At 35.3% G+C, this 26,880-nt stretch overlaps 1 protein-coding gene across 1 annotated transcript in view; it reads left to right on the top strand.

The window, feature by feature from the left end:
- LEPR (leptin receptor) overlaps nucleotides 1-26,880 on the top strand; it is a 66,848-nt gene that overhangs the window by 15,506 nt on the left and 24,462 nt on the right. The window contains exons 3-11 of the mRNA XM_012639325.1: nucleotides 2,193-2,401; nucleotides 5,500-5,642; nucleotides 7,965-8,109; nucleotides 16,694-16,984; nucleotides 17,145-17,262; nucleotides 19,567-19,766; nucleotides 22,719-22,867; nucleotides 23,891-24,050; nucleotides 24,167-24,249. Of these exons, the coding sequence (XP_012494779.1) occupies nucleotides 2,193-2,401; nucleotides 5,500-5,642; nucleotides 7,965-8,109; nucleotides 16,694-16,984; nucleotides 17,145-17,262; nucleotides 19,567-19,766; nucleotides 22,719-22,867; nucleotides 23,891-24,050; nucleotides 24,167-24,249 (1,498 nt within the window). The remainder of the gene's footprint in view (nucleotides 1-2,192; nucleotides 2,402-5,499; nucleotides 5,643-7,964; nucleotides 8,110-16,693; nucleotides 16,985-17,144; nucleotides 17,263-19,566; nucleotides 19,767-22,718; nucleotides 22,868-23,890; nucleotides 24,051-24,166; nucleotides 24,250-26,880) is intronic.

Here is a 26,880-nt window from a genome sequence, read left to right as displayed (position 1 = left end):
GTGAGCCACCGCGCCCGGCCAGGTCTTCTTAATAATTTTTGTCAACAATGCTTTGTAGTTTTCAGTGTACAGATCCTAAACATCTTTTGTCAAATATATCCCTAGAGTATTTCTATTTTTGATGTTATTGTAAATGATAGTTTAAAATAATTTCTATTTCATTAGTTGTCAAATATAAATTTAATGGCATAAAATCGTTCATAATATGCCCTTATTATCCTTTCAATATCTGTAAAATATTCAGTAATATCACCTCTCTCATTTTTTATATTGTTAATTCGTGACTTTTATAGTTTTTCTTGGCTAAAGATTCATTAGTTTTATTGATCTTTTTAACCAGCTTTTGGTTTTCTTGATCTTTGTCTATTATTTTTCTGTTTTCTTTTCATTATATTCTGATCTGATATTTATTTATTTCCTATCTTTGTTTACTTTGGCCTAATTTGCTCTTTTTCCCTCTAGTTTGTTGAGGTGGAAGCTGAGGTTGTTGATTTGAGACCTTTCCTTTTTTTCTCATATAGGCATTTAGTTCTGATATTTAGTGTTCTACAGATTTCCCTAGAATTATTGCTTTAAACAACATCCTACAATTTTTTATATGTTATGTTTGCATTTTCATTTACTTAAAAATCCTTCTAATATCTTTTGATTTCTTTTTTGACCTATGAGTTATTTGTAAGTGTATTACTAAGTTTCCAACTATTTAGCACCTTTCCAGACATCTTTCTGTTATCGATTTCTGTTATTAATTCTATTTTTGTGTGACTTGAATTCTTTTAAATTTATTAAGACTTGTTTTATGGCCCAGAATATGGTCTGCTTTAATAACTATTACCTGTGCTCTTGAAAAGAATGTGTGTTATGCTATTGTTGGATGGAGTGTTCTTGAAATGTCTGTTAGGTCAAGTTGGTTGATAGCATTGTGCAAGTCGTTATCCTTACTGAACACTGTCTACTTGTTAGGGGAGTGAAATCTCCATCAATAATTGTTCATTAGTCTATTTGTCTTTGAGGTTCTATCAATCTTTGGCTTCATGTATTTTGAAACTCTGTTATTAGGTGCATAAATGTTTTGGATTGTTGTGTCCTATTGGTGAATTGACTCCTTTTTCATTATGAAATAATCTTTTTTATCCCTGGTAATAGTTGTTACTTTGAAATCTACTTTATCTTATATTAATACGGCCATTCCAACTTTCTTTTGATTAATCTTATAATGCTATATCTTTTTTGTTTTGCTCATTTTCTTTTACCTATTTGCATTTTGTAGTTAAAATTGGTTTCTTGTAGACAGTTTATAACTGGGTCTTGCTTTTTTATCTAACCTGATAATCTCTGCCTTTTAAATGGGATGTTTAGGTCATTTGCATTTAATGTGATTATCGATATGTTTAGGTTTAAATCTATCTTTTTTATTTCTTTTCTCGTTTTGTTTGTTTTTTGTTATTCTTTTCCTCTTTTTTTCCCTTCTTTTGGATTGAGTATTTTTATGATTCCATTTAATGTCCTTTGCTGCTTATTAGATAAATAAATATTTAGTTTTCTTATTTCAGTGGTTCCTTTAGTATTTATAATATGTGTCTTTAACTTATCATAGTCCAAGTGATATTATACCTCTAAGTGATATAATACCATTTCACGTATGGTGCAAGAACATTACAAATTTCACCCCTCCCAAGCTTGGCACTAATGTCATGCATTATAATTCTACCAATGTTATAAACCCCACACTACCTGGCTATTGTTTGTGCTTTAAATAGTCAATAAATATGTATCCTTTTAGTTAAATTTCATTTCTTTATGTGAAACCAGATTGTTATTGCCTGAAGGACTTCCTTTAGCACTTTTTATAGTGCAGGTCTGGTGGTGACGAATTCTTTGTTTTGGTATGCCCAGAAAAAGCTGTTATTTCATCTTCATTTTGAAAGATATTTTTGCTAGGTGTAGGATTTTAGGATTGCAGTTTTTATTTCCTTTTAGTACTTCACTATCTTCTTATGTTATTTCTGATGATTAACCTGCTGTAATCTTTATCTTTGTTTTTCTAATATAAAGTATCTTATTTTTTCAGATACCCTTTTAGCTGGGTATCCAGAATAGTTTACCTCAATTTGTATTTAGTATTCTTCTTTAAAAGCCTATCCAGTGCTTTCACATCTGTATTAATATTTAGTTCTTATTTTTTAATATAGGCCTGAAGTATTAGAAGACTCACCTCTGGTTCCCCAGAAAGGCAGTTTTCAGAATGTTCAGTGCAACTGCAGTGTTCATGAATGTTGTGAATGTCTTGTGCCTGTGCCAACAACCAAACTCAACAACACTCTTCTTATGTATTTGAAAATCACATCTGGTGGAATAATTTTTCAGTCACCTCTCATGTCAGTTTATCCCATAAATGTCGGTAAGTTGTGCATTAAAATAGTAATAGATCTCAACATCAGCCATATGAGCAGGTTAAAAATTGCTAACAAAAATTTTCACTAGCTCATTTCACTTTGACCAATGCTGTAATGATAGTAAATATAATACTGGGGAATATTAAGAACAGTCTAGAATGATTTAGCAGTAATATCTATCTCTGCAATTGTCACTTAAATTCTTTTTTGAAAACAGTTTGGTTTCTTGAAATCCTGGATATGTCTGATGGATACGTATTGTTTGGTTATCATTTTTTTGCATCTCAGATAACTAACTTTGAAAATAATTAGAAGCATGTTTCTTACCTGAATTTATTCCTTCAATAACAATTTCTTAGAGGTTCATGTGTGTCAGGGACTGTTCTAGAAGCAGGAGAAACAGTGGGGAATGAGGCAAAGTTCCTACCTCATAGAGCAGGAATAAACAATAGTGGGTAGAGACAAATGATAAAAAAATAAACAAGTAAGTAATTTACTGTACAAACCTGATTATAAGGAAACCTCAAATAATAGGCAACGCCCCATTTTTTTGGTGCAAAGATCCCCAAAATCTCTTTTGATCAACTTAAATATACAATTACAAATGTGAATAACATAGACAAATGTTAACTTAAGTATTTAATTTATAAATTTAGTTTTGTATACATACGTTAAATTATAATTCAGCAGTGTTACTATTTTCCACTTATATTTCCTGAAATAATTATATGCAAACTCTTCACATCCATTTTTGCTTTATTGATTTTGGTGTTACTAGAGCCACTTTTCCAAGTATCTGACACAATTTTCCACGCAACTCCATTTCTTTCTAACCTACTTGAGATATAGCACTTTTTGAATCTGTGTATGACATCATATTTTAACATTAGAACTTTCAAATAATTTGTCATCTAGGGATATATTTGTCATCTCTACAACATAATTATAATGGCATCCAAGCAATTCAACACATGAAAAAAATGACAATATCTTTATTAAATATCTTCTCTTTTCAAAAACAATTCTACCTGGTGATTGTTAGTAACATTTAGAGCCAGCATTGAATTGCATTGTTTTTCAAAGTGAAGTAATTAAGGGAAAGTGCTATGATAGAATTTATAAAAACTTGAAAACCTTCTAATTTTGTCTTTATACAGAGATAATTTGGGGGAAAAATCTTTCATTATACTGAATATAAATAATAATATCCCAAATTGTAAGTTCCATGAAAGAAATAAAACAGGTGGTATCATGGAGTGTCAGGAGTGGGGGCTGTGATTCCTGCTATGTAGCTCAAAGAAGACCTCTTTTAGGACATAGCATTTGAGCTGAATGAAGAAGAGATATCCATGCAAAAATCCAGAGCAAAGGGTGCTCCAAGCAGGAAGAACAGCATTCACAAAATCTGTGAGATGCAATGAACCTGGTAGTTTGAGAAACAAAAGAGAAAGTCCTTGTGCTAGGAGTAAATGAAGTGTGAGAATATTAGGAGATGAGGTCAGAGTTATCTGGGTCCAGACTATATCATAGGCCGGGGTTGCAGAGTTTGGCTTTTATTCTGTTAATAATTGCAACGGAAACTTGAATCAGGGAAGTGATATGATCAGATGCATGTGTGTGTTTAAAATTTACCCTGCATTGTGGAGAATGAAATTGATAGGGAAGGGAGTGAAGGATAGTTGGAAGTGTGAAAGGAGCAGCCCAGATAGGAGGCTATTGGTATAGTTCAGTTGGTTTAGGGTTGCATCAGTGCAGCAACGAAAAATTGATTAGATTTAGATCTGTTTGGGAGACGGTGCTAACTGGACTATAGTGGATTGAGTTTTAGGGTGTGAAGGACAGAGAAGAATCAAGTATAACTCTTAGACTTGGACTTGACCATCTGGGTGAATGATAATACCAGTTACTGAGGTAGTGAAACTCAGGGAGTATAGGTGTGTGCGCAGAAATCAAGAGCTCTACTTTGGACACTTTGGAATGTGAAAAATACCTTGTAATTTTATTTATTGAAAATAAAATTCAAATCAGTAAATGTTTCAATGTAATGGTAATTTCTATGTACATGTATAATTCTTAATTGTGAAAACCTGGCAAATATAGAGATACACAAAGAAGAAAATGCATCATCTATTTTTTTTGAGACAGAGTCTCGCTCTGTTGCCCAGGCTAGAGTGCAGTAGCGTCATCCTAGCTCCTCAAACTCCTGGGCTCAAATGATCCTCATGCCTCTGCCTTCTGAGTAACTGGGACTACGGGTGTGGGCCACCACGCCTACCGATTTTTTTTTTTTTTTTTTTTGTAGAGATGGGGTCTCCAGTAATATCATTTTAAGTGGCTTTATAGATTCCCATTATGGTATGAACCTTAATTTATTTAAGTGATACTTAAATATTTTAAAGGTTTTGTTGTATCTTTAAAACTATACATACACATAAATAGCCACATACTTGTATACACAAATACACATATATGTACATAAACGTGCACACATACATTTGAACTCAGAAGTCATTTACCAAGTTAAACTCCCCATGAAGCTAAGAAACTCCATCCTTACTTCTGGTGACAAGCCAGGGCCTGCTGATGCTGTATTTATTGCATGGGAATATTCGTGCTCTGGGTTATTTGAGTAGGTGTGTCTGGATTATTGTGATTTAAAATTAATATATATGCTGAATTTTGGATAGTTGTATGGATTTTCCAAATAGTGTTCCGTGGAATGCTTTCCTTGTTACCCACTAAAACAAGTGGTGTGGGTAGGGTGGTGGGGAGACTTCAAATGAGTTTGAGAAATGCTGGGTTAAATAAAGTTAAGCAGATTTTTACAGCACAAAATCACATTTAGAAAAATAATCTCACTTACTGATTTATAGTCTGTACCACTTAGAGAGAAGGAACTGAAGACGCATGGGTTGCCATGATAAACTACAAGAAGTAGACCCAATATTCTAGATTTGTTCTGGTTCAGTAATTAGTCCTTCGGTAAAGTCACCTTTTAAGTTTTGAAAGGCAGAATATTACTGAAAATTGTTTGATTTTACTTTACCCAGATATGATTGTCATCAAAATTATTTGACTTAAAAGTATTCTTTTTTTCCTTAAGTGAAGCCTGATCCACCAATAGGTTTGCATACGGAAATCACAGATGATGGTAATTTAAAAATTTCTTGGTCCAGCCCCCCATTGGTACCATTTCCACTTCAATATCAAGTGAAATATTCAGAGAATTCTACAATTATAAGAGAAGTAAGTATATTTTAGTAAATAAAATGAAAAGTTGAGAAGTAACTAAAGATCCTCTTAAGTCTTATAGAAATTACCCTTTGCATATTAAATGTGCATGCTCCTCGTAGAGCAGAATGAGTTATAATTCAATATTATATTAATGCTTATGTGCACATATATATATGGCTACAGAAAGACTAGTTACAGAAACTTGAATTCATAATTATAATTTTTTTCACCTGCAGACCACTGATTTTACATTTCCTCCTTTTCTTGTTTTTATTGCTGAACCATATTTGAATCTTTCTAAATCTAGCAACAGAAAGATTCTTTGCTTGGCCAAACTTTAGTCAGTCTTCTGAATCTTTTGCTAGGCCCATCTGTGTACTTTCTTGTGAAATCCAGTTTTAGCAAAGAACTCTGCTGAGTCATCTTAGCAAGAACCTCCCCATACTTGATAACTGATTGATAACTGATCACGTTCCTCATCCTCCACCATCCCGCCGGTGATGTTTTATCATCCTGTCCTATCTTCATCAAGAATCCTGTTAGGTCAGTTTAGCCAGAATCCCCTCTGATGTTTCTTCTTAGTAATTTTCCATCCACTGACCCCCACCCTGCTCCTTTGCTCTGAAACCCCACATGCCCATGCTTTATTTGGAGTTAGCCCAATCTCTCTCATACCCTGCAAGACCCCATTGCAGTGGTCCCTATACCTATTGTACTGGCCCTGCATAAAGTCTTCCTTACTGTGCTTTAACAAGTGTCATCGAATAATTTTTCTTTAGCAATTCATTCTGTAAGTATTTATTTAGCACCTCCTAGGTGCCAGGAACTGTTCTACTTGCATCAGGGTACATTGGGCTAGTAGAACAGGATAAGAGGAGTTTGAGCGTGCTGTTGGGGATGGCCACTCAAAGGCCACATTGAGAGGGTGACATTTGAACAAGGAAGTGAAGGAAATGGTGATGTAGATATCTAGGGAACTGGGTTCCAAACAGAGAGCGCAGCAATGCAGAGGCCAGTGTGGCCGGTGTGGCCGAGGAGAGTGAGTGAAGGTGAGATAGCAGTGGATAAAGTCAGAGACCACTCGGGGAGGAGATGGAGAAGCTCAGAAATGGCCTCCTGGGCCATGGAATACTTTGGCACTTAACTTTGTGAAACTAAGTGTTACATAATTTAGAGGTTAAAACCAATCTTTTTAGATCTGGACATTTAAAAGATTTTATTTTGACAAAGAGCAGGATGGCAATCCTCAATGTCATGTGTGGAAAAAGCAGCATTAAGGCTTCTTTGGACTTCAGGCTTCTTGTCTGTAAACTGGAGATAATAGGATTTTATTTATTTATGTTTGCGGTTTTTTTTTTTTTTTTTTTGAGACAGAGTCTCTCTCTGTCACCCAGCACCTGGGCTGGAGTGCAGTGGCATCATCATAGCTCACAGCAACCTCAAACTCCTGGGCTCAAGGGATCGTCCTGCCTCAGCCTCCCCAGTAGCTGCGGCTACAGGTGTGCACCACAACGCTGACTAATTTTTCTATTTTTGTCGAGACAGCCTCTTCTCAAGCTGGTCTTGAACTCCTAACCTCAAGCAATCCTTCTGCTTCAGCCTCCCAGAGTGCTAGGATTACAGGTGTGAGCCACTGAGCCCGGCCAATAGGATTTTAAATATGAGTGATCCGATGTTGTTTCATGCATTTCTGATGGTTTTAATCATTTTTAGTTTATGGTTTCCCCCGACAGTTTTAGAAGAATTTAAAAATTTTGTGGTACGATATTGGCAAACTGAATTCATTCACTAAGTAATTCTTAGCTAGTGGTTGTTTTAATGCAGGGTTTGGTCTCAGATATTTTTCCTCTGTTTTGTAAACTGTGTTTTGATTCATGCAGTGTAGCTTACCATCAGGCTCAGGTTCTTAAAGTTATTCATGTCCTCCTGTGCAGCGCTCCTCTAGGAACACTTAGAGTTCTCTGTCTACCCCTGCATGGCGTTTTCTACCAACTGTGTGTTACAGACGGCAGCAAAGGCTTGAGGCTTCCCACCAATTTTAGATGCATTTTTCAAAATTCTTAAGGTCATATATTCATTATCATTCAGTTAACAATATTTACTAATTGTCATAATGATTTTTTTCCTTGGGCCCATGGGCTATTTAAAATTTCATTGACTAATGTGCAAAACATTTGTTATTTGGTTATTGATTTCTATTTTAATTCCACTGTGGCCAGATAACTACTCTGTAAGATTTTAATTCTTTGAAATTTGTCGAGACTTGCTATGATCAATTTTGGTAAAATTTCACATTGACTTGATGCTCTGATGTTTTAAAACAATACTTAACAGGTGGACAAGATTGTCTCAGCTACATCCCTGCTAGTAGACGGTGTGCTTCCTGGGGCTTCGTATGAGGTTCAGGTCAGGGGCAAAAGGCTGCACGGCCCAGGAGTCTGGAGTGACTGGACTACCCCTTATACTTTTACCACACAAGGTAGGTTATGTAACAGTAACTTCCACTGACAGGGAAATATGTTTCCTGCATTTGCCTTTGGTATATTGTAAGCATCTTAAATTTTATGGCCTTAAAACATAAGGGGAACAAAATATGAACTTTTAATTTAAATTTTGAACAGGTAATTTGTTAATTAAAATTGTGTCAGACATACAAATGTCCAATAGTATATGAGAAAATGCTCAACATCATTAGTCATCAGAGAAATGCAAATCAAAACTACAATGAGATATCATCTCACCCCAGTTAAAATGGCTTTTGTCAAAATGACTGGCAATAACAAATGCTGGTGAGGATATGGAGAAAGGGGGACTCTCGTACACTGTTGGTGGGAATGTAAATTAGTGCAACCTCTACGAGGAACAGTAAGGAGATTCCTCAAAAAACTAAAAATAGAACTACCATATGAGCCAGCAATCCCACTGCTCGGTATAAATCCAAAAGAAAGGAAATCAGTATAGCGAAAAGATATCTACACTTGCATGTTTATTGCAACACTATTTACAATAGCCAAGATTTGGAATCAACCTAAGTGTCCATCAATGGATAATGGATAAAGAAATTGTGGTACATGTACACAATGGAATATCATATAGCCATAAAAATAAAAAAAATCTTGCCATTTGCAACAACATGGATGGAACTGGAGAACATTATATTAAGTGAAATAAGCTAAGCAAAAAAGACAAATCTTGCATGTTTTCACCCATATGTGGAAGCTAAATATGAAAAGCAATTGATCTCATGGAGACAGAGAGTAGAATGATGGTTACTAGAGGCTGGGAAGGATAGTGGTGAGGGAGTGATAAAATGGGGATAGTTAATGAGTACAAAAATATAGTTAGTTATTAATAGAATGAACAATATTTGATAACATGACAAAGTGACTATAAGCAACAGTAAGTTAGGGTATACTTTAAAATAACTAAAAGAATGGACTTGGGATGTTCCTAACATAAAGAAATGACAAATGCCTGAGGTGATGGGTACCCCAATTACCCTGACTTGATTAAATCACATTGTATGCCTGTATCAAAACATCACGTGTATCCTATAAATACACAAAACTATTATGTACCCATAATAATTAAAAATTAAAAAAAGTTGTGTCAGAGCTCCTAGGTTTATGTGCTTCCATAGCAGTATATTGTTGGATTACTTTTCTTATTAAAAAGATAAAAAATTAATATTAATATAACAGGTCTAAATTAACAAATTCAGAACATCACTTGTATTGATAATTTCTTAATTTACATTTGAAAACCATGCATATTTATTTGACATAAATTTTAAATATTAAACCTTTATTTTAATATTATATATTACATAATAAATGAATTCTTTTTGCTCCAGATGCTTGTTTTTGAGAGTTTTCAAAGTCCATTTTAAAAAATATTTTTAAGATTATTTTTAGCATCAGGAAAAACTGAAGTTTATTCACAACTCCTTCGTGAAGATGAGGTGCAATGTTTGACAAAGAGGCTCAGGACCCTTGGAAATAGTCCTAGTCCTGCCACATGCTAAGTTGTGACTATAAAGAAGACAACACTCCTTTGACTGGTTGTCTGATCTGTCAAAAAGGCAAAATTTTTCTTGTTCAAACTTACTCAAATTGATTATAGCTATATGGAGATAGCAAGTGCCATGTAAAACGCTAAGCACATAGTCAATCCATTTAACTCAAGAAATTTATTGATTGATTGCTTCCTATTTTAAGAGCCCTGGTTCATCAAAAAGCAAGTAGCCTTAGCAGTTTAAGAGCATTGACTTCGGAGTTTGAGAGAGTTAATGGAAGTTTTGGCCCCACCACTTATTTGGAAAGTGTCTTTACCGTTCTATGACTTAATTTCTTCATCTTTTAAATAAGGATGTTTTATATGGATAAAATGAAATAATGCACATAAAATGCTTACCAGAGCACTCAATAAATGTTATATACTCTCATAGTTTATGAATATATAACCTCAGTATTTGAAATCTCAAAGTCTAATGCAGGTGAGAAATTGACATGTTGCACAAGTAATTGGTAAGCACAGTAACATTATGAGAGGTGCTAAACAAGGGGAGCAAATAATTCTGACTTGAGGGAACTGGGTTCCAAACAGAGAGCGCAGCAATGCGGGAGGATTGTTTGAGCTCAGGAGTCCGAAACCAGCCTGAGCAAGAGCGAGACCCCGTCTCTACTAAAAATAGAAAGAAATTAATTGGACAGCTAAAAATATATAGAAAAAATTAGCCGGGCATGATGGCGCGTGCCTGTAGTCCCAGCTACTCGGGAGGCTGAGGCAGTAGGATCGCTTGAGCCCAGGAGTTTGAGGTTGCTGTGAGCTAGGCTGACGCCACGGCACTCACTCTAGCCCAGGCAAAAAGAGTGAAAAAAAAAAAAAAAAAAAAAAAATTCTGACTCGGAGAGTCAGGGTCCTTGTGTGGACAGGCTTTGAAGACGTGAATTTTGCATCTCTATTCTTCAAATAATTATTGACTATCACAATGTATGTAACATGAAGCTGACAATTCAGCTTTTGGAATTTTTCTAAGGGCGACTTAATCTATCTTCAATTATGTCATTGATTAATAGGCCTTAATGACCAGCTGTGCAACATGTAGAGGAGAATGAATTAAAAATATCAAATTTCAAAGATGTCCCATGTGGAGGTTTTTCCATAGTGACATGGGATGAGATGGGTGGGGAGAAAAGGGAAATTTTACAAAGGAAGTGGAAATCAACACCTCCTTCTCCACTAAGTGGCCTGTGGCTTGCCATTTTTATTTAAGCATCTGGTGAAATGTTCCCCTTCCACAGTAAAATGGCTTCGTTTTTTACCATTTTACCTCTTTTTTTAATTTCGAAATATTAGGGAGTACAAATGTTTTTATTACATGGATACCTTTTATAATAATGCTTAAGTCGGGGCTTTTAGTGTGCACATCACCCAAACAGTGTTCATAGGCAAGTTTTTACACCTTCCCCACCGACCCCTTCCTCCCATCTTGATTCCAATGTCTTTTATATCTCTTTGTGCCCGTGTGTGCCCATTGATTAGCTCCCAGTTATAAGAGAGTATATGTGGTCTTTGTTTTTCCATTCCTGAGGTACTTCACTTAGGATAATGGTCTCCGGTTCCATCCAAGTTGCTGCAAATGACATTATTTCATTTCTTTTTATGGCTGAGTAGTACTTCATGGTATATGTATTCCACATTTTCTTAATCTACTCATGAATCGATGGGCACTTAATCTTTGAGATTGTGAATTGTGCTATAATAAACATTCAAGTGTAGGTGTCTCTTTGATAAAAATGACTTCTTTTCCTTTGGATAGATAGCGGGATAGCTGGATCAAATGGTAAGTCTACATTTATCTCTTTGAAGTATCTCCATACTGTTTTCCACAGAGGTTGTACTAATTTGCAGTCCCACCAACAGTGTATGAGTGTTCCTTATCTCTGCATCTACACCAGCATCAATTGATTTTTGACTTTTTATTAACAACCATTCTAACAGGGGTAAGGTGAAATCTCATTGTGGTTTTAATTTGCATTTCCCTGATAATTAGTGATGTTGAGCATTTCTTCATATCTTTGTTGGCCATTTGTTTATCTTCTTTTAGAAAACTTCTGTTCATATCTTTTGCCCACTTTTTAATGGAGTTGTTTGTGTTTTTCTTGCTGATTTGTTTGAGTTCTTTGTAGATTCTGGATATTAGCCCTTTATTGGATATATAGTTTGTAAATATTTTCTCCCATTCTGTAGGTTGTCTATTTCTCTATTGATTATTTCCTTGGCTGTGCAGAAGCTTTTTAATTCAATCAATTCCCAAGTATTTATTTTTGTTGCTGCTGTATTTGGACAAGAGTATGACCTTTTCTCTTAGCACTGCTTTTTGTATAAACCATAGATTTTGGAAGCTTATGTCATATTCGTCATTCAGTTTGAAAACATCTTTCGATTTGCATCTTACTTTGTCATTGTCCCAACTATCGTTCAGCAGTAGATAGTTTAATTTCCATTTATTTGTATAGATTTTAGAGTTCTTCTTGGAATTTATTTCTAGTTTCATTCTATTGAGGTCTGAGAAGATACATGATATGATTTCAATTTTTCTAAATTTGCTGAGACTTGTTTTGTGTCCTAACAAATTTTCTATCTTGGAATATGTCCCATGTACTATTGAGGAGATTGTATATTCTGCAGTTTGGGTAGAATGTTCTGTACATGTCTGTTAGGTACATTAGTTCTGGAGTCCCATTTAAGTCCATTGTTTCCTTTTTTATTTTCTGCCTTGATGATCTGTCCAGTTCTGTCAGTGGAATGTTGAAGTCCCTGGCTATTATGATGCTGCTGTTTATGTCTTTGCTTAGATGTAGTGGAATTATTTTTTATGAATTGGGGAGCTTCCATGTTAGGTGCATATATATTTCAGATTGTTACGTCTTCTTGCTGAATTGCTCCCTTTGTCTTTATATTGTATAATGACTTTCTTTGTGTTTTTTTTTTTTACTATTGTTAATTAAAGTCTATTTTATCTGATATGAGACTAGCTATTCCTGCTAGCTTTTGGTTTCCATTTGCATGGAATTTTTTTTCCCCATCCTTTTACTTTGAGTCTGTGAGAATCCTTATGATTTAGATAGTTTTCTTGGAGACAGCATGTATTGGGCTGTGTTTTCTCATTCATTCAGCCAATATATATCTTTTAAGTGGAGCATTAAGACCATTTTTGTTGAATGTTAGTATTGATACATGAGATACTGCTCTGTTCATCATGCTGATTGTTACCTAGTTGCTATGTGTTCTCCCTTGTGTTATTGTTTTATAAGAGCTATGAGCTTTAACTTTCATTTTTTTTTTTTTTTTACACTGGTGGGTATTGATTGTTTTGTTCCATGTATAGAACACTTTTAAGCATTTTCCTGTAGGGCAGGTCTAATGGTGCCAAATTCCCTCAGTATTTGCTTGTCTGGGAAAGAGTTTATTTCTCTTTCCTTTATGAAACTTAATTTTACACAATTCTTGGCTGGCAGTTATTCTGTTTAATAAGACTAAAAATGGGGCCCCAATTCCTTTTAGCCTGTAAGATTTCTGCTGAGAAGTCTGCCATTAGTCTGACAGGTTTTTCTTTATAAGTAACTTGTTGCTTTTGTCTTGCAGCTTGTAGAATTTTCTCCTTCACTTTACTTTGGCCAGACTGATAACTATATGCTTTGGAGATACCCTATTTGCCATGAATCTTCCCGGTGTCTGATGACCTTCTTATATCTGGATGTCTAAATCTCTAATGATACCATGGAAGTTTTCCTCAATTATTCCTTCAAATAAGTTTTCCATGCTTTTTGCTTTTTCTTCTTTTCCATCAGAGATTCTTATGATTCTCATATTCATTTGCTTTACATAGTCCCATATTTCTCAGGGAGATTGTTCATTCTTCTTGATTTTTTCCCTACATTTTGACTGATTAGATTAATTCAAAAGCCTTGTTTTCAAGCTCTGACATTCTTTCCTCTGCTTGGTCTAGTCTGTCATTATGACTTTCTGCTGTGTTTTGAAATTCCCTAAATGACTCTTTAATTTCTAGAAGTTCTGTTATATTTTTTCTTATATTATCTATCTCTTTAGTAAATTTTTCATTCATGTCTTGAATTTTTTTTTCATTTCTTTGTGTTGGTTTTCAACTTTCTGTTCAATCCCATAGACTTACTTGCCATCCATATTCTGAATTCCATATCTGACATTTCAACAATTTCCTTTTGGTTGGGGTCCTTTGTTGAAGAACTATTGTGATCCTTTGGTGGTGTCAATACAGCCTGTTTTTTCATGTTGCCAGACTTCTTTTGCTGGTTCCTTCTCATCTGAAACCACTTCCCTCAGCTCAAGGTAAATGGCTTTGTGGTACACCTGTTCTTCTCTGGTGGGAACTCTATTGCTCAGCAATGAGAAGGAAAGGTCCCTGGATGTCACACTTTAGTCCTACTCTAGAAGATTGACCGGACAGGAGAGAGGTGGATGCATTCTAAGCCTTTAACATGGCTGGTCTCCTGCATCTCCCTGTTTCTTTGTGGTTCTCATGGTGGTCAGCCATGATAGGCACCCGTGTTGTGAACATGGCCATCCCAGGTCCTTCAGTGGTAGAGTGAATGTTCTCCTTTCCCAGGTCTGGTGGCAGCATTTGCCGGCGAGTGGCAGTGTGAGCACTTGCCCTACTCAGGTCCATTGCTGGCAGTGGGGGATCAGCGCATGGCAGCATGAGCATTTGCCCTGCCCAGGACCATTGGTGGTGGTGTTACCCAGGCAATTATGGCAGTGGCGTTACCCAGGACATTGAAGCTGTAACTACACCATCCGGACAGCAGTGGCTGGTGCCCAGGGCCATGAACTCTCTCTCCATCCGGGTCTCTGCAGCAGCTGCGTCTGGGTGGGATTGCCTAGTCAGTGGCAGTGGGCACCAGATCTGTGGGCACCCACTCTGCTTGGGTTTCCCAGCAGCTGTGGGGGTGTATAGCACCTGCCCATGGGATGCATAAGATCACTTGGCCACCCTGCTCCCTCCCCAACCTGGCATGGACAATGGGGAGGGATCAGCAATGGTTCAGACTCCCAGGTAGATACAGTGCTCTGGGGCCTCAAAATGGCACCAAATACAGTATCCAGAGATAAGCCGGTGGAACCCTGCTGTACCTTCTCTTCTGGAGCAATGCCGCTGCACGGTCTGCAGTCAGCTCCCTCTCAGTCTGGTGGCCTGCTGTGGTGGAGCAGCCTCTCACAGCTCTGATTGCAACGTCCACAGGGGAAGTGCGGAGCCCTTGTCCCTTCCCCAGGTCCCTGTGCCTTCCCTGTGTACCTCCAATCCTCTCAAGCAGGTATCCCCACTTCTCTATCCTTCACTTTGGGTGCTCTTCATCCCCTCTTCATTGATTCCCAATGCTGTCTCTTAGATGATCCATCCAAAGGGGAATATCCACTCGCCACTTGCCATCCTCTCCATGAGAACCGCATGCAGGCTGCTTCTAGTTTGCTGTCTTAGCGCTTCCCTTTTTGTATCAATTTTAATAAATTTGTTCCATGTAAATTTCACAAATTTTCAGGTTTTTATTAACTTGTTTTACTTATTTTTAAGCTAATATTTTAACATCTAATCATGCCAAAATACTATGACTTTAATCTTATTTCTCAATCCAGCCTAACTATATGCATTTGATTTCAAAGTGAACTGCTTTGAATTCTTTTTTTAATCATCTTTAAAATGAAAAGCTTCAACTTAATTCATCAAAGTTCATTTGTACTTATTTTTTAAATAAGAATTATTCTGAGACTTTTGAGGCAGTTCAGTAATGTGGTTGTGGAGCATGCTGAAGGTGGTTTAATGATCATTTCATGATCTCAGGTCTGTGCTAGGTACTTGTCCAGTGTAAGTAATGTACAAGAGAAGCTTGAGTGCCACTCGGCTAGGATTACACTCAGTCATGTCCAGGAATCTAATTGTATGGCTTCTGTCCAGTAATTACATGCTACTAAGTTTGTTCCTACTTCCATATGACTATAGACATACAAAACATAAATGTCTTGTATGGATTGTAAATATAAAGACATTGCTATTTAGCATATTATTACAGAATAAAGGAAACAAACAATAAAAACCAATTAAGTTTCTTTTTGTATTTTTTAGGGTAATGCAGAGATCCGTGTGAAAACAGATATTAATATTCTATCAGCAGAAAATGATTTACCTTAAATTATAGAATTGAAATGTGCTGATAATTTTGTAATGCACAGTGATGGAAATAATTTCTTCCTATGTAAACCATCATTTACTTTTTTCTTGTTTGTCGTTGAAAATAATAAGCAAACTAAGTTTCCAACAATAGAGAATTGAAAAAATAGTATGAAATAATAGTGTATAGGCATTAAAAAATCATGTTTATGAAAAACATGCATTCCCCTTGTCTTCAACCACAGGAGACTGGCATTAAATAACTCAAAATGGTATTACAGACCAGTATTTACAATTTTCTATGCTTTTATATTGGAGCATTGTTCATAGTATATCTCCTAACTATTTTTTAACTTACACTTTATTACTTTACCTGCGTAACTGAAATTTTCATATATCCAAACACAGAGATAGCAGCAATCATTTTTACTTCAGAATTTTGCCTCATAGTGATCCGTTTTAAGAACTTGCCCTAAGTGTCACTGATTCTTAAAGCAGGGTCTGGTGGGAAACATGTCATCATGGAATTAAACCGTATTTCATTTTAGTTAATTTCCTGCCTATCAGTTAGCAAGTGGCCGTTACTGATGAAAACATTTTATGATGAAAAAGCCTCTGTGTTTAGAAGACAGTGAAGACATTCATGGAAATGCAATCACTTCAGAATGGGAGTGCTTGGGACACCAGATAACTGTACTCAGACAGGCAATTACAGGGTTTTCAGTCTCTTGGTGCCCTCATTTCATTTTGGGCAGTGTATCTCTGGAATGTGTTGTGAATCTTTTTGACCATGTAAATTGCTTACATGATGTTTTCTGTTTTCATTTGATAGTCTGCCTTTCGTCTCTCTTTGCAGATGTCATATACTTTCCACCTAAAATTCTGACAAGTGTTGGATCTAATGTTTCTTTTCACTGCATCTATAAAAATGAAAACAAGATTGTTTCCTCAAAAAAGATTGTTTGGTGGATGAATTTAGCTGAGAAAATTTCTCAAAGCCAGTATAATGTTGTGAGTGACCATATCAGCAAAGTTACTTTTCCCAATTTGAATGCAACCAAACCTCGAGGAAAATTTACCTATGATGCAGTGTACTGCTGCAATGAACACGAATGCCATCATCGTTATGCTGAATTATATGTGATTGGTAAGAATACTGAGATTTTGTTCATTTTGTTCCACAAGTTAAATTTTCATTATGGACCCTCCCTATATTACAGTCCCATTGAAGATGTAAGGAAATTTTTTTTCATTAACATTTTTTGGTGTTTTTGCTTTGTATTTATATTTTAATGTGTTTTAAATAGATGTCAATATCAAAATATCCTGTGAAACTGATGGGTACTTAACTAAAATGACTTGCAGATGGTCCACCAATACAATACAATCACTTGTGGACAGCACTTTGCAATTGAGATATCATAGGTATGTATTATTTTTGCTATTTCGGTTTTCTGTGGGTATGGTGAGATAAAAATTTTCTATAGAAATATCACCATAACAATAGTCTTGTAGATTATTGTCTTCCTGAAAGAGGAAGGTAGAATACAATTAATTGGAGAATTTTTGAGGGATAATATGAATTGGTGATTTTTAAAAAGCATTCACATCTGAGGTTAAAAAAATTGTAATTTGTTTTTATTTCAAATTATCTTTTCTGACAATCAGTTCCATATAATTACACTTTAACTTTTGAATGAAATATAAGAAAAATTAGTTTAAATACATTTTAATTTGACTTAGAGAATTGACTAGTGGAGAATGAATGTGGAGGATTATAAAAGTTTAATATCATTTGGCTAAAGATTAATGTTTTGGAAAAAACATAGAGGCAGAAACAAAGATTGTGAAAGACAATGTGAATAGTTCTTAGAACTAGGTGAGGTTGTTTAGGAAATAAACAATAATTAATAAAGGATGATGTGTTCTAATAAGAAGTAATTTGTTCCTGTTTTTTTTATCCTTTCTTGTTTTAAAAAGTATTCAGAGCATCATCTTCTTATAAAATTCCTGTCTCTTTACAAAGCATTTTATCTAAAACGATATCAACTTTGATTAGAAGATAGATACATTTTTATTTTTAAAATATAGCATAGTAGTTTTCAAGTATGTGTACTGTTCTTAAATACTGTGTCGCAATTTGTATTTTTATTTGTATTGGAGACTTAATTTGCATAATACACTAATTTATTCTCAAAATCTAAGTTTTCCAACTTGAAAAATAAATCCTCTCCCTCAAATACTGTGATCTGAATTCTAGTCCTAATGCTGTTAGTTTATTCTTATGTAGTATTAGAAAAAATGTGACAATTTCTACATTTCTTCAGTGAAAATAACAGCTGCCTCATCCTACCCGACATGAGTATTTTAAAATCAGCGTTCATGGTATGACGTTTTACTTTTGTAATCCATCTTTATGTTCTTTCCATGGTGTTTTCATGTTAAAAAGGGTGTTTGTGGAAGACTGTTATATAAATCCCACACTTCATTTATCTTTAGTAACATTTACAGAATAACCATGGAACTAACTGCGTACACTTGGGTGCGTTTCTTACCTTCCCTAGGCCTCAATTTCCTTGTGTCTGAAATGGAGAGACTAATAGGACTTACAGGGTTCCTGTGAGAATTTGTGATATATTTCACTTAGTTATAATGAAACGATGTAATTACTCTCAGTAAACATTCAATAAATGCTTATTGCTGTCATGATGACAATGATGTAACCTTTGGATTCCAGTGGACTGTAACTGCTTCTACACTGTTCTTATCTTGTATGTGCAGATGGCCCCTCATCCCTTATTGTCATTTTTGCCCACTTGCCCCACCACTTATTCACACACATGCCCATACACATGTGCACACATGCACACACACACACATACACATACATCCATGTATTGTAATTTTGAGGACATAAGAAAAAGAAGTGTTACAAAAAATGGAAAATGAAAGAAGAATATAGATTTTTTATCTCCTTCTAACCTCCGCACTTCCATCTCTATGGAAAGAGTAATTGCTACTTTAGCCATTTACATGCCATATTCAGAGAAAATAGTGGCAGAAGAACCACTTCAAAGAAAAGGAGAAATGCTTTATGTGTTCTAAGGTGGAGTATTGGTTAGGACTCATTTATAAAATTTTTTCTTAATTTTCTCCTCTGGGAAAGACTAATATACTTGATTGTAAAATTCATATACATATCAGGGATTAGTATTATTTTAATTTATATTAATATGAACTAGAAAATATTAGGGCATTGTCAATTAACCTTTAGTTTACTGTCAGTTACAATCTCAGTTTGTGTTGGAATTTAATCCTCTATTTAAAGTGTGAGGAATTTGTCTTCTTTCCCATTCTAGGAATGCCCCATTACTGCTTTCGATCTATACTTTTAATATTGTATCACTAATGTATAACATTAGTTTAACTTTCAAAGTATTGTATGTTCTACCTCTAATAGGATTGCTATCTCCTTCATAGAGCATTTAATTTCATTTATATCCCCACACGGTGTCTAATGAAATATTTAATGAGTTACTGTCAGTTTCTATGGAAAGACTTGAGATTGGAATATAGATGGGAGTTTAAGAATGTCTTTCCAATAAGAACATCTATTTTTAGATGGAGCAAAACTGTCTCTCTTTTAAATAACAAATCAGAATTCTTGGATATTTTCTTACTGCTTTTATCAATGTTGCATAATAATTGACTATTTTTGTATCTTTTAAGGAGCAGCCTTTACTGTTCTGATATTCCATCTATTCATCCCATATCTGAACCCAAAGATTGCCATTTGCAGAAGGATGGTTTTTATGAATGCATTTTTCAGCCAATCTTCCTATTATCTGGCTATACAATGTGGATTAGGATCAATCACTCTTTAGGTTCACTTGACTCTCCACCAACATGTGTCCTCCCTGATTCCGTGGGTATGTCACGCTGTGTTGTATGTCTTCATTTTTATTAGTAGATTTGGATGCAGATTGATTCAGGGTTCATGTATCTTGCCATTTTCTGATCATACAAGATTTTGAAAAAAAATTATTCTGGTTTACAGTGGAATTGAGAAGATAATCAGCCTTAGAAAGTTTTGCAGTTTTGAGTTTATTTAAAATTATTTATAGCATACTTTTTCAGCAATAGAATATTTTCGACACACTATTTGATAAGTCACATGGGTCACTTTGAATCAATTTTAGTAATGTTTTTCTAAATAATGCAGTATTTTCTGTTTTTCTTCCAGTATACTTATGAAAACATCTGGTATTTTTTGTCCAAAAGTTTAATTTGGGTATTCTGAGGGTCTTGGTAATCTGAGTAGTCATAACCCAAGGCTTTAATTTGTTACGCTGGGTAGGGTATAGAAGCATTCAAAAAACTAAATTGAAGTGGAGAAAATAGACAAGGATGATGACATCCATCATGATATTTAAAACATTCTTTTCAAAAGATAATTTGATTTCAAAGATACTAAGAAAGCCCTTAGAAAATTTGATATATCCTTCCAATATCATGTGAAATCTTTAAGAAATGACTCATTTATGATTGTGCAACAGAAATGAAAGAATATCTTTTGGTGCTGTATACTATTTTGTTGGGAAATTATGTCAAAAATCAATATCTGAATCATTATTTTTCAACTAATTAATACATATTTGAATTAAAACTTTATTTTCTTAAATATAGGATAAGGTTGTATATATCTATAAAATTTGGTCAAGTACAGCCACAGATTTAATCTCTTATGGTCTCTCAAACATTGATACTTCCTTTCCTAAGAAAAAATTCTCTTTTCAAGAGATGAAATACAGCATATATAATCTTTCCAAGTCGGTGAAGAATGCCTTTTTGGTCAATGAATAATTGAATAATCATGACAAACTGTACACTAAGGAAAAAGTTTAGGTAGTTTTGTTATTAACGGTCTAATGTATTATTGTTGATTGCTTAAAAATGATAAAAAATACAAATGGGAGACCACCTTTTTACACAGTGTTGATTTTTGGCCAGTGAGATTTGGAGGGAGGGAATGATAACGAAACACCCATATTGTGCCAATCTAGCTATTATATTTTCCCTATGAATCATAACAATATTAAGAGATATAAAACATGAGGAAATAAACAGATTGATAAGGTAGACCCAAGAACCTCTATGTAGGTTCTCTCTTAATTTTTCATACAGAGTGTCTATATTTGTTATTAGTTATGGTTTGGATTATTTAGTGTTTTCTTTTTGTTGTTGTTGTTGGTTGGTTTGGTTTGGTTGGTTGGTTGGTTTTATACCATTAGCCCTTTGGCTAATTTTTTGCCACTTCAATTGTTTCCTGCGCATTTCAACTGACGGCCGTCTCTCACTTCGGATTGTCCACTGGCAGGGATGAAGAGGGGCATTGCAGCCACAATCCTGGAGGCCACTGATGTACTGGGCATTAAGCTTTTAGGTGCTGAGTTACAGGCAGGTGTGGTGGGAACCAATGTGCACTAGTTCTGGAGGAGACGTTCCTCAGGGGAGCGGCTCTTTACCAGTTGGTATGGAAGTACTGAAATTTTTTGACAACTGGTTTGGCATATCACCTGAATAGACGTCCTCTGTATGAAATCTTCTGCTCTTAGTGTAGATAATCAAGACATGACTACGTAGGTGTAATTCTGCATTGTGCAGTTGATGCTTGGAGTCATGACAAAGTTAGGAGCCTCAGAGGCTCTCTGTTGTGCTTTGCTCTCTGTTCAGGCTTTTAGTGTCTAATATGTCAAATTTCCATATTGCCTTTTATTGTTAGGAAGAGTGGCTCTCAAAGTAAAAAATTAAGCAGAAAATTTATATAGTGAATATAAGCTGAAGCTAAAGTTTTGACTTTAGCTCTGAAAGCAGCAACATAGAAACATAACAAGAAAACAAAAAGGATAACTTTTTTCTGTGCATTTCTATGACTGTGTGTTTGTGTGCATGTGTATATGTATATATAAAAGCTGTTTTAAAAAATTCACCTGCCATTCGGGTCATCTTTGCTTCTATTTCTGACCATTAAAAGCCTGTTTTCCTCAGATTATAGAAAGCCAAGGCTTTACTTGAGAGACTATCTCTACCCTTGAACTAGAAATACTTAATAATAGACAGCTGAAAAAGAGTTTCAAACTCACATATGTGGAAATTGGTGCAGTGAATGTTTTTTTGCCTTTAAAGCTCTATGTAGAGTGGAGTTTACTATTGATACTTGCTCTGTGTTCAGTATGGTATCTTTTGCATTCAGAGCCAATGGCTCAATTTCTTTTTTTTTTTTTTGAGACAGAGTCTCACTCTGTTGCCCAGAGTAGAGTGCTGTGGCATCAGCCTAGCTCACAGCAACCTCAAACTCCTGGGCTCAAGCGATCCTCCTGCCTCAGCCTCCTGAGTAGCTGGGACTACAGGCATGTGCCACCATGCCTGGCTAATTTTTTTTTTCTATATAGTTTTAGTTGTCCGATTAATTTCTTTCTATTTTTAGTAGAGACGGAGTCTCGCTCTTGCTCAGGCTGGTCTCGAACTCCTGAGCTCAAACAATCCGCCCACCTCGGCCTCCCAGAGTGCTAGGATTACAGGCGTGAGCCACCGTGCCTGGCCTCAATTTCTAATCTGGTGTTACTATTAATTTACAGAGTGACATGGATAATGTATTGGTTTTTTTTTTCAGCTAATCTCTTAATTTGCAAAATACAGACAATGCCTTTTTTAATGTATCACATAAAGTAATAGGGGAACAAATGAGATAATGAATGAGAAAGTTTTGAAAAATAGCTAGTGCTTTATAAGTAAATATAAGGTATAAAAATACGACAATGTTCTAAAACATTATTACTATTTAAATTACCATTACATAATACTATTTTTTACATTTCTAGTGAAACCACTGCCTCCATCCAGTGTAAAAGCAGAAATTACTGTAAACGTCGGATTATTGAAAATATCTTGGGAAAAGCCAGTCTTTCCAGAAAATAACCTTCGGTACCAGATTCGCTATGGCTTAAGGGGAAAAGAAGTGCAATGGAAGGTACCTTTACTTAAAAATTTCTTCAGTTTTCCTCACTAAGTACTGTTTTTATAATGTTTAAGAGTTTTGTTGCATAGATTAATTTTATTGGCATAAAAGTACATCCCCCTGTGTTCTGTAGCTATTTTCATTACATAGATTTAATTTCAGTCTAACCCTTTTAAGGAACAAAACTTCCTGCAATCCATCAGTTCCCAAAGTGCTTTTTGCAGAGCATTGGTGTCCCAGAATGTTCCTTGAAAAAGGATCACGTGGCTAAGTAAGTTTAGTAAACCCTGTGTCACTGTGTCTTCCTAGTGTAGATTTGTGGTGTATGTCTTACACATTAAAGGTTTGAAGAGGTCCTACGTTAAAGAAAAATTTATGGCTTTATTTCATCTCATATTCCCCAAACTCATTTTCTCAAGGAACTCTTTTTCCTTGACATCTATTAATAGCTTTCAGTACATATATGTTTATAGAAATGCATTTTGGAGAAGCTGCTTTTCAAACAACTAGAATCATCATTTCCATATGTCAAGAGTGCCTATGATGACTCTCCATGTCAGTTTTGTGATGGCAGCCTGCAAAGACCTAGAAATATCACGAACCCTTATTATACCATTAGATCACAATGATATCAACTAAAACGAACATGACAGTTTAGCTGCTTATTGAGGGAGACTGGATATCAGAGATTCTTTATAGCAGGCCCTATCTAACCAATAGGTTAAAATTCTTAAAAGTCTTTGTGGATAGAGGATTAGTGGACAAGGATTATTAGCAGGGTAAAAGAGTGTTTGGGAAATGAGGTTGCATGTGAACCAGTCCAAAATCTTGTCATCATTAAGAAAATGACAAGATGAATAAGAAAATTCTTGACACTCCAAGCCTCATGTGACTATTTCTGAAGCCAGAAAATGCAAAATTAGTTCGGTTAATTTTGAAATAGTGTTAAAGTTTTAAAATAAAATGTACTTCAGGGCCCTTTGGATACATATGTGTTAGTAATGATCAGTCTGATGCTTCGACTTATTTTTACAGATATATGAGGTGTATGATGCAAAATCAAAATCTGCCAGTCTTCCGGTGCCAGACCTGTGTGCAGTCTATGCTGTTCAGGTGCGCTGTAAGAGGCTGGATGGACTGGGATATTGGAGTAATTGGAGCAATCCAGCCTACACAGTTGTCATGGATATAAAAGGTCTGCAGAGATTTTTGTAAACGTGTTTTGAAAGTGCGTAAATGTGTTTCAAATATGGCTGAAAAATAATCCTTTCAAAAACGTATGTACAACTTGGGTTCCTTGTCATTTTGCAGTTCCTATAAGAGGACCTGAATTTTGGAGAATAATTAATGGAGATATTACAAAAAAAGAGAGAAATGTCACCTTACTTTGGAAGGTATTCCTGCTTTTTATGTTATTCTTAAATTTTACTTTTATATTCTTAAAAAATTTACTTCATTGTTCATAATCCTATCATTATTAATCTCCAGAAAATTCTGCAATTCCATATTTTTATTCCATTTTTGAGATGCGATTGCAGAGAGCTAAGTTGTAGTATGGTGGCTGGAGCATTGGTGTGGAATTAGTGGATTTTAATTCTCTTCTCAGTTTAACGTATTACAGTATGTCAGTACTATTTTGGCAGAGTGGCTTAGACTCTTTGAGCCTCAGTTTCCTCATCTGTATAAATGCAAGATTGAACTAGATGATATCTAGTGTTTCTTCGAGTCCAAAAATTGTATTCACATTTAATCCTGAACAATGTAAATGTGGCTTTCCCCACACATTCCAAGGGCATCTAAAACATGAGATTATTCCGTTTGTAGAATGGCATATAAGCAACAGATGTTTCCATAAATGAGGATATTAAGCCTAGCAATTTTCAAAGCATTCTCTATCCCAAATGAATTAATGTCTATCCCAAGTGATTAGATTATTTGCTCAGTTAGATACCAATTTTTTGTTTGTTTTCATTTTTTGTTTTTCTTTTATTTTAGGACCACCCACATCTGATAAGTAAATACCAAATTTAAGATTGATTTGGGAATACACACATGAAGTAAAATAGTGTTTTTGTCACCCCAAATGTGAAATTTAAGTTTAATCCCCAAGGAGTTGAATGAGCACATGTTTGAAAATGGTTTCCTGATCTAAGAACAATCCCTATGTAAGAATTGGGGTATATAAAGCTTTGTATTCATTTAGTTTGTAAATCCAATTACTACATAATTTCATTTGATTTATAATCAATGTAATTTCTAAACTGTTTTCTTTTTCAAGATTTCTAAATTAAAGTTAGCATTAACAACTGACACTGACATTTATTAAACATTTATTGTATTCCAAGAACTTTTCAGATGTCTCCATTTCCCAGGGAATTCAGGGCCTATACTCTAAGAGATTGAGTGGGCTGTTGAACTCACTGCTGAATAAGAAACACTATCTTGCCCAACAGATTTCTCTGTCTCTGTCTCTGTCTCTCTCTCTGTTTATTTCCATGGACACTGCCTCAGAGATCTACAGTGAGAGACCAGCAGTGATGTTCCTAAGGCACCATGAGCAGAATTTAAATAGCATTTCTTTTGCTTTAATTTATCCTCTAATAGCTGTAGCCAGCTGCCCTATGGTCCAGGCTGCAGCTACTCCCCCCTTCTCCTAGCACTCCCACAAAACAATTGTCTTTGTTCCCAGACAGTTGTTGTGTTTTCCTTATATCATGGATTCCATGTTTCCTCAGCAAAACTGTCCAATAGAACCTTCTGTAATGACAGAAATGGTTTATATCTGCATTGTCCAATATGGTAGTCGCTAGCCACATCGAGCAGTTGAAATGTGCTTAATGTGGCTCAGGAACTGAATTCAAAATCTGAAGTGTCTAGTGGCTGTCATATTGGTCAGCAAAGTGCTAAGGATTCTTTAGGGTTGATTCATGGGAAGGAGACAGCACTCTTGCTAATCTCCCATCCTTACAGGAACTTGAATGCCTGTTATTAGCTGAAATGTCTTTCATTAAATTTGTTTTTGTTTTGTATTGTTTTGTTTTGGTTTCCTAACATGAGGTTAAGTAGTTCAATGATTACAGTTCTCCAAGCCTGTGCTTCTCAAACTGAGTTAAGATTTGCCCCGGGGTATGTAAAGGATAAGCCACAAGGCCACAGGGTAAGTGTAGCACTTAAAAAAAAAGAAAAAGAAAACCATCATTTCTCTGGCATCTTTTAAATAAGAACTTTATTTTAGAGCAGTTTTGATTTACAAAAATATAGCAAAGATAGTACAGAGAATTCCCATATACACCCACACCCAGTTTTCTCTATTATTAACATCTTACATTAGTATGATACATTTTTTACAATTATTATAATTAAGCATTATTGATACGTTATCATTAACTGAAGTCCATAATTTATTAAAATTCGTATTTCCTTAGTTTTTGTGAAATGTTCTTTTCCTGGTCCAGGATCCCATCCAGGATAGCACATGACATTTAGTGGTCATGACTCCTATGCCCCTCCTGGCTGTAAAAGTTTCTTAGATCTTCTTTGTTTTTGATGAACTTGACACATTTGAGTACTGGTCAGGTATTTGGTAGAATCTCTGTCAAATGGTTTTTGTCTGATGTTTTCTCATGATTAGATTAGGATTGTGGGTTTTGGGGAGGAGGACCATAGATACAAAGTGCCATTTCATCACATCATAGTAAGGCTAAGTGCTACCAACATTACTTAACATAGTTGATGTCGACCTTGCTCACATGGCTGAGGTAGTATTTGTCCGCTTGCCCACTGGAAAGTTACTTTTTTATCCCCTTTCCACACTTTGCTTTTTGAAATGAAGTCCCTGTGTGCAGCTGATGCTTACGGAGTGGGAGTTATGTTCCACCTGCTTGAGGGTGGAAGATATACATACATTCTTTAGAATTCTTCTCCCACCTTTATTTATTTATTCATAAAGTATGGACAATGGATATTTTATTCTATACTTTGTGTCATAACCCAATGCTACTTTATTTTGTTGCTCAAATTGTTCC

Source organism: Propithecus coquereli, unplaced genomic scaffold, assembly GCF_000956105.1.
Source record: "Propithecus coquereli isolate 6110/MARCELLA unplaced genomic scaffold, Pcoq_1.0 Scaffold14, whole genome shotgun sequence".
Taxonomy (NCBI): domain Eukaryota; kingdom Metazoa; phylum Chordata; class Mammalia; order Primates; family Indriidae; genus Propithecus; species Propithecus coquereli.
This window is presented reverse-complemented; position numbering and strand designations above follow the sequence as displayed.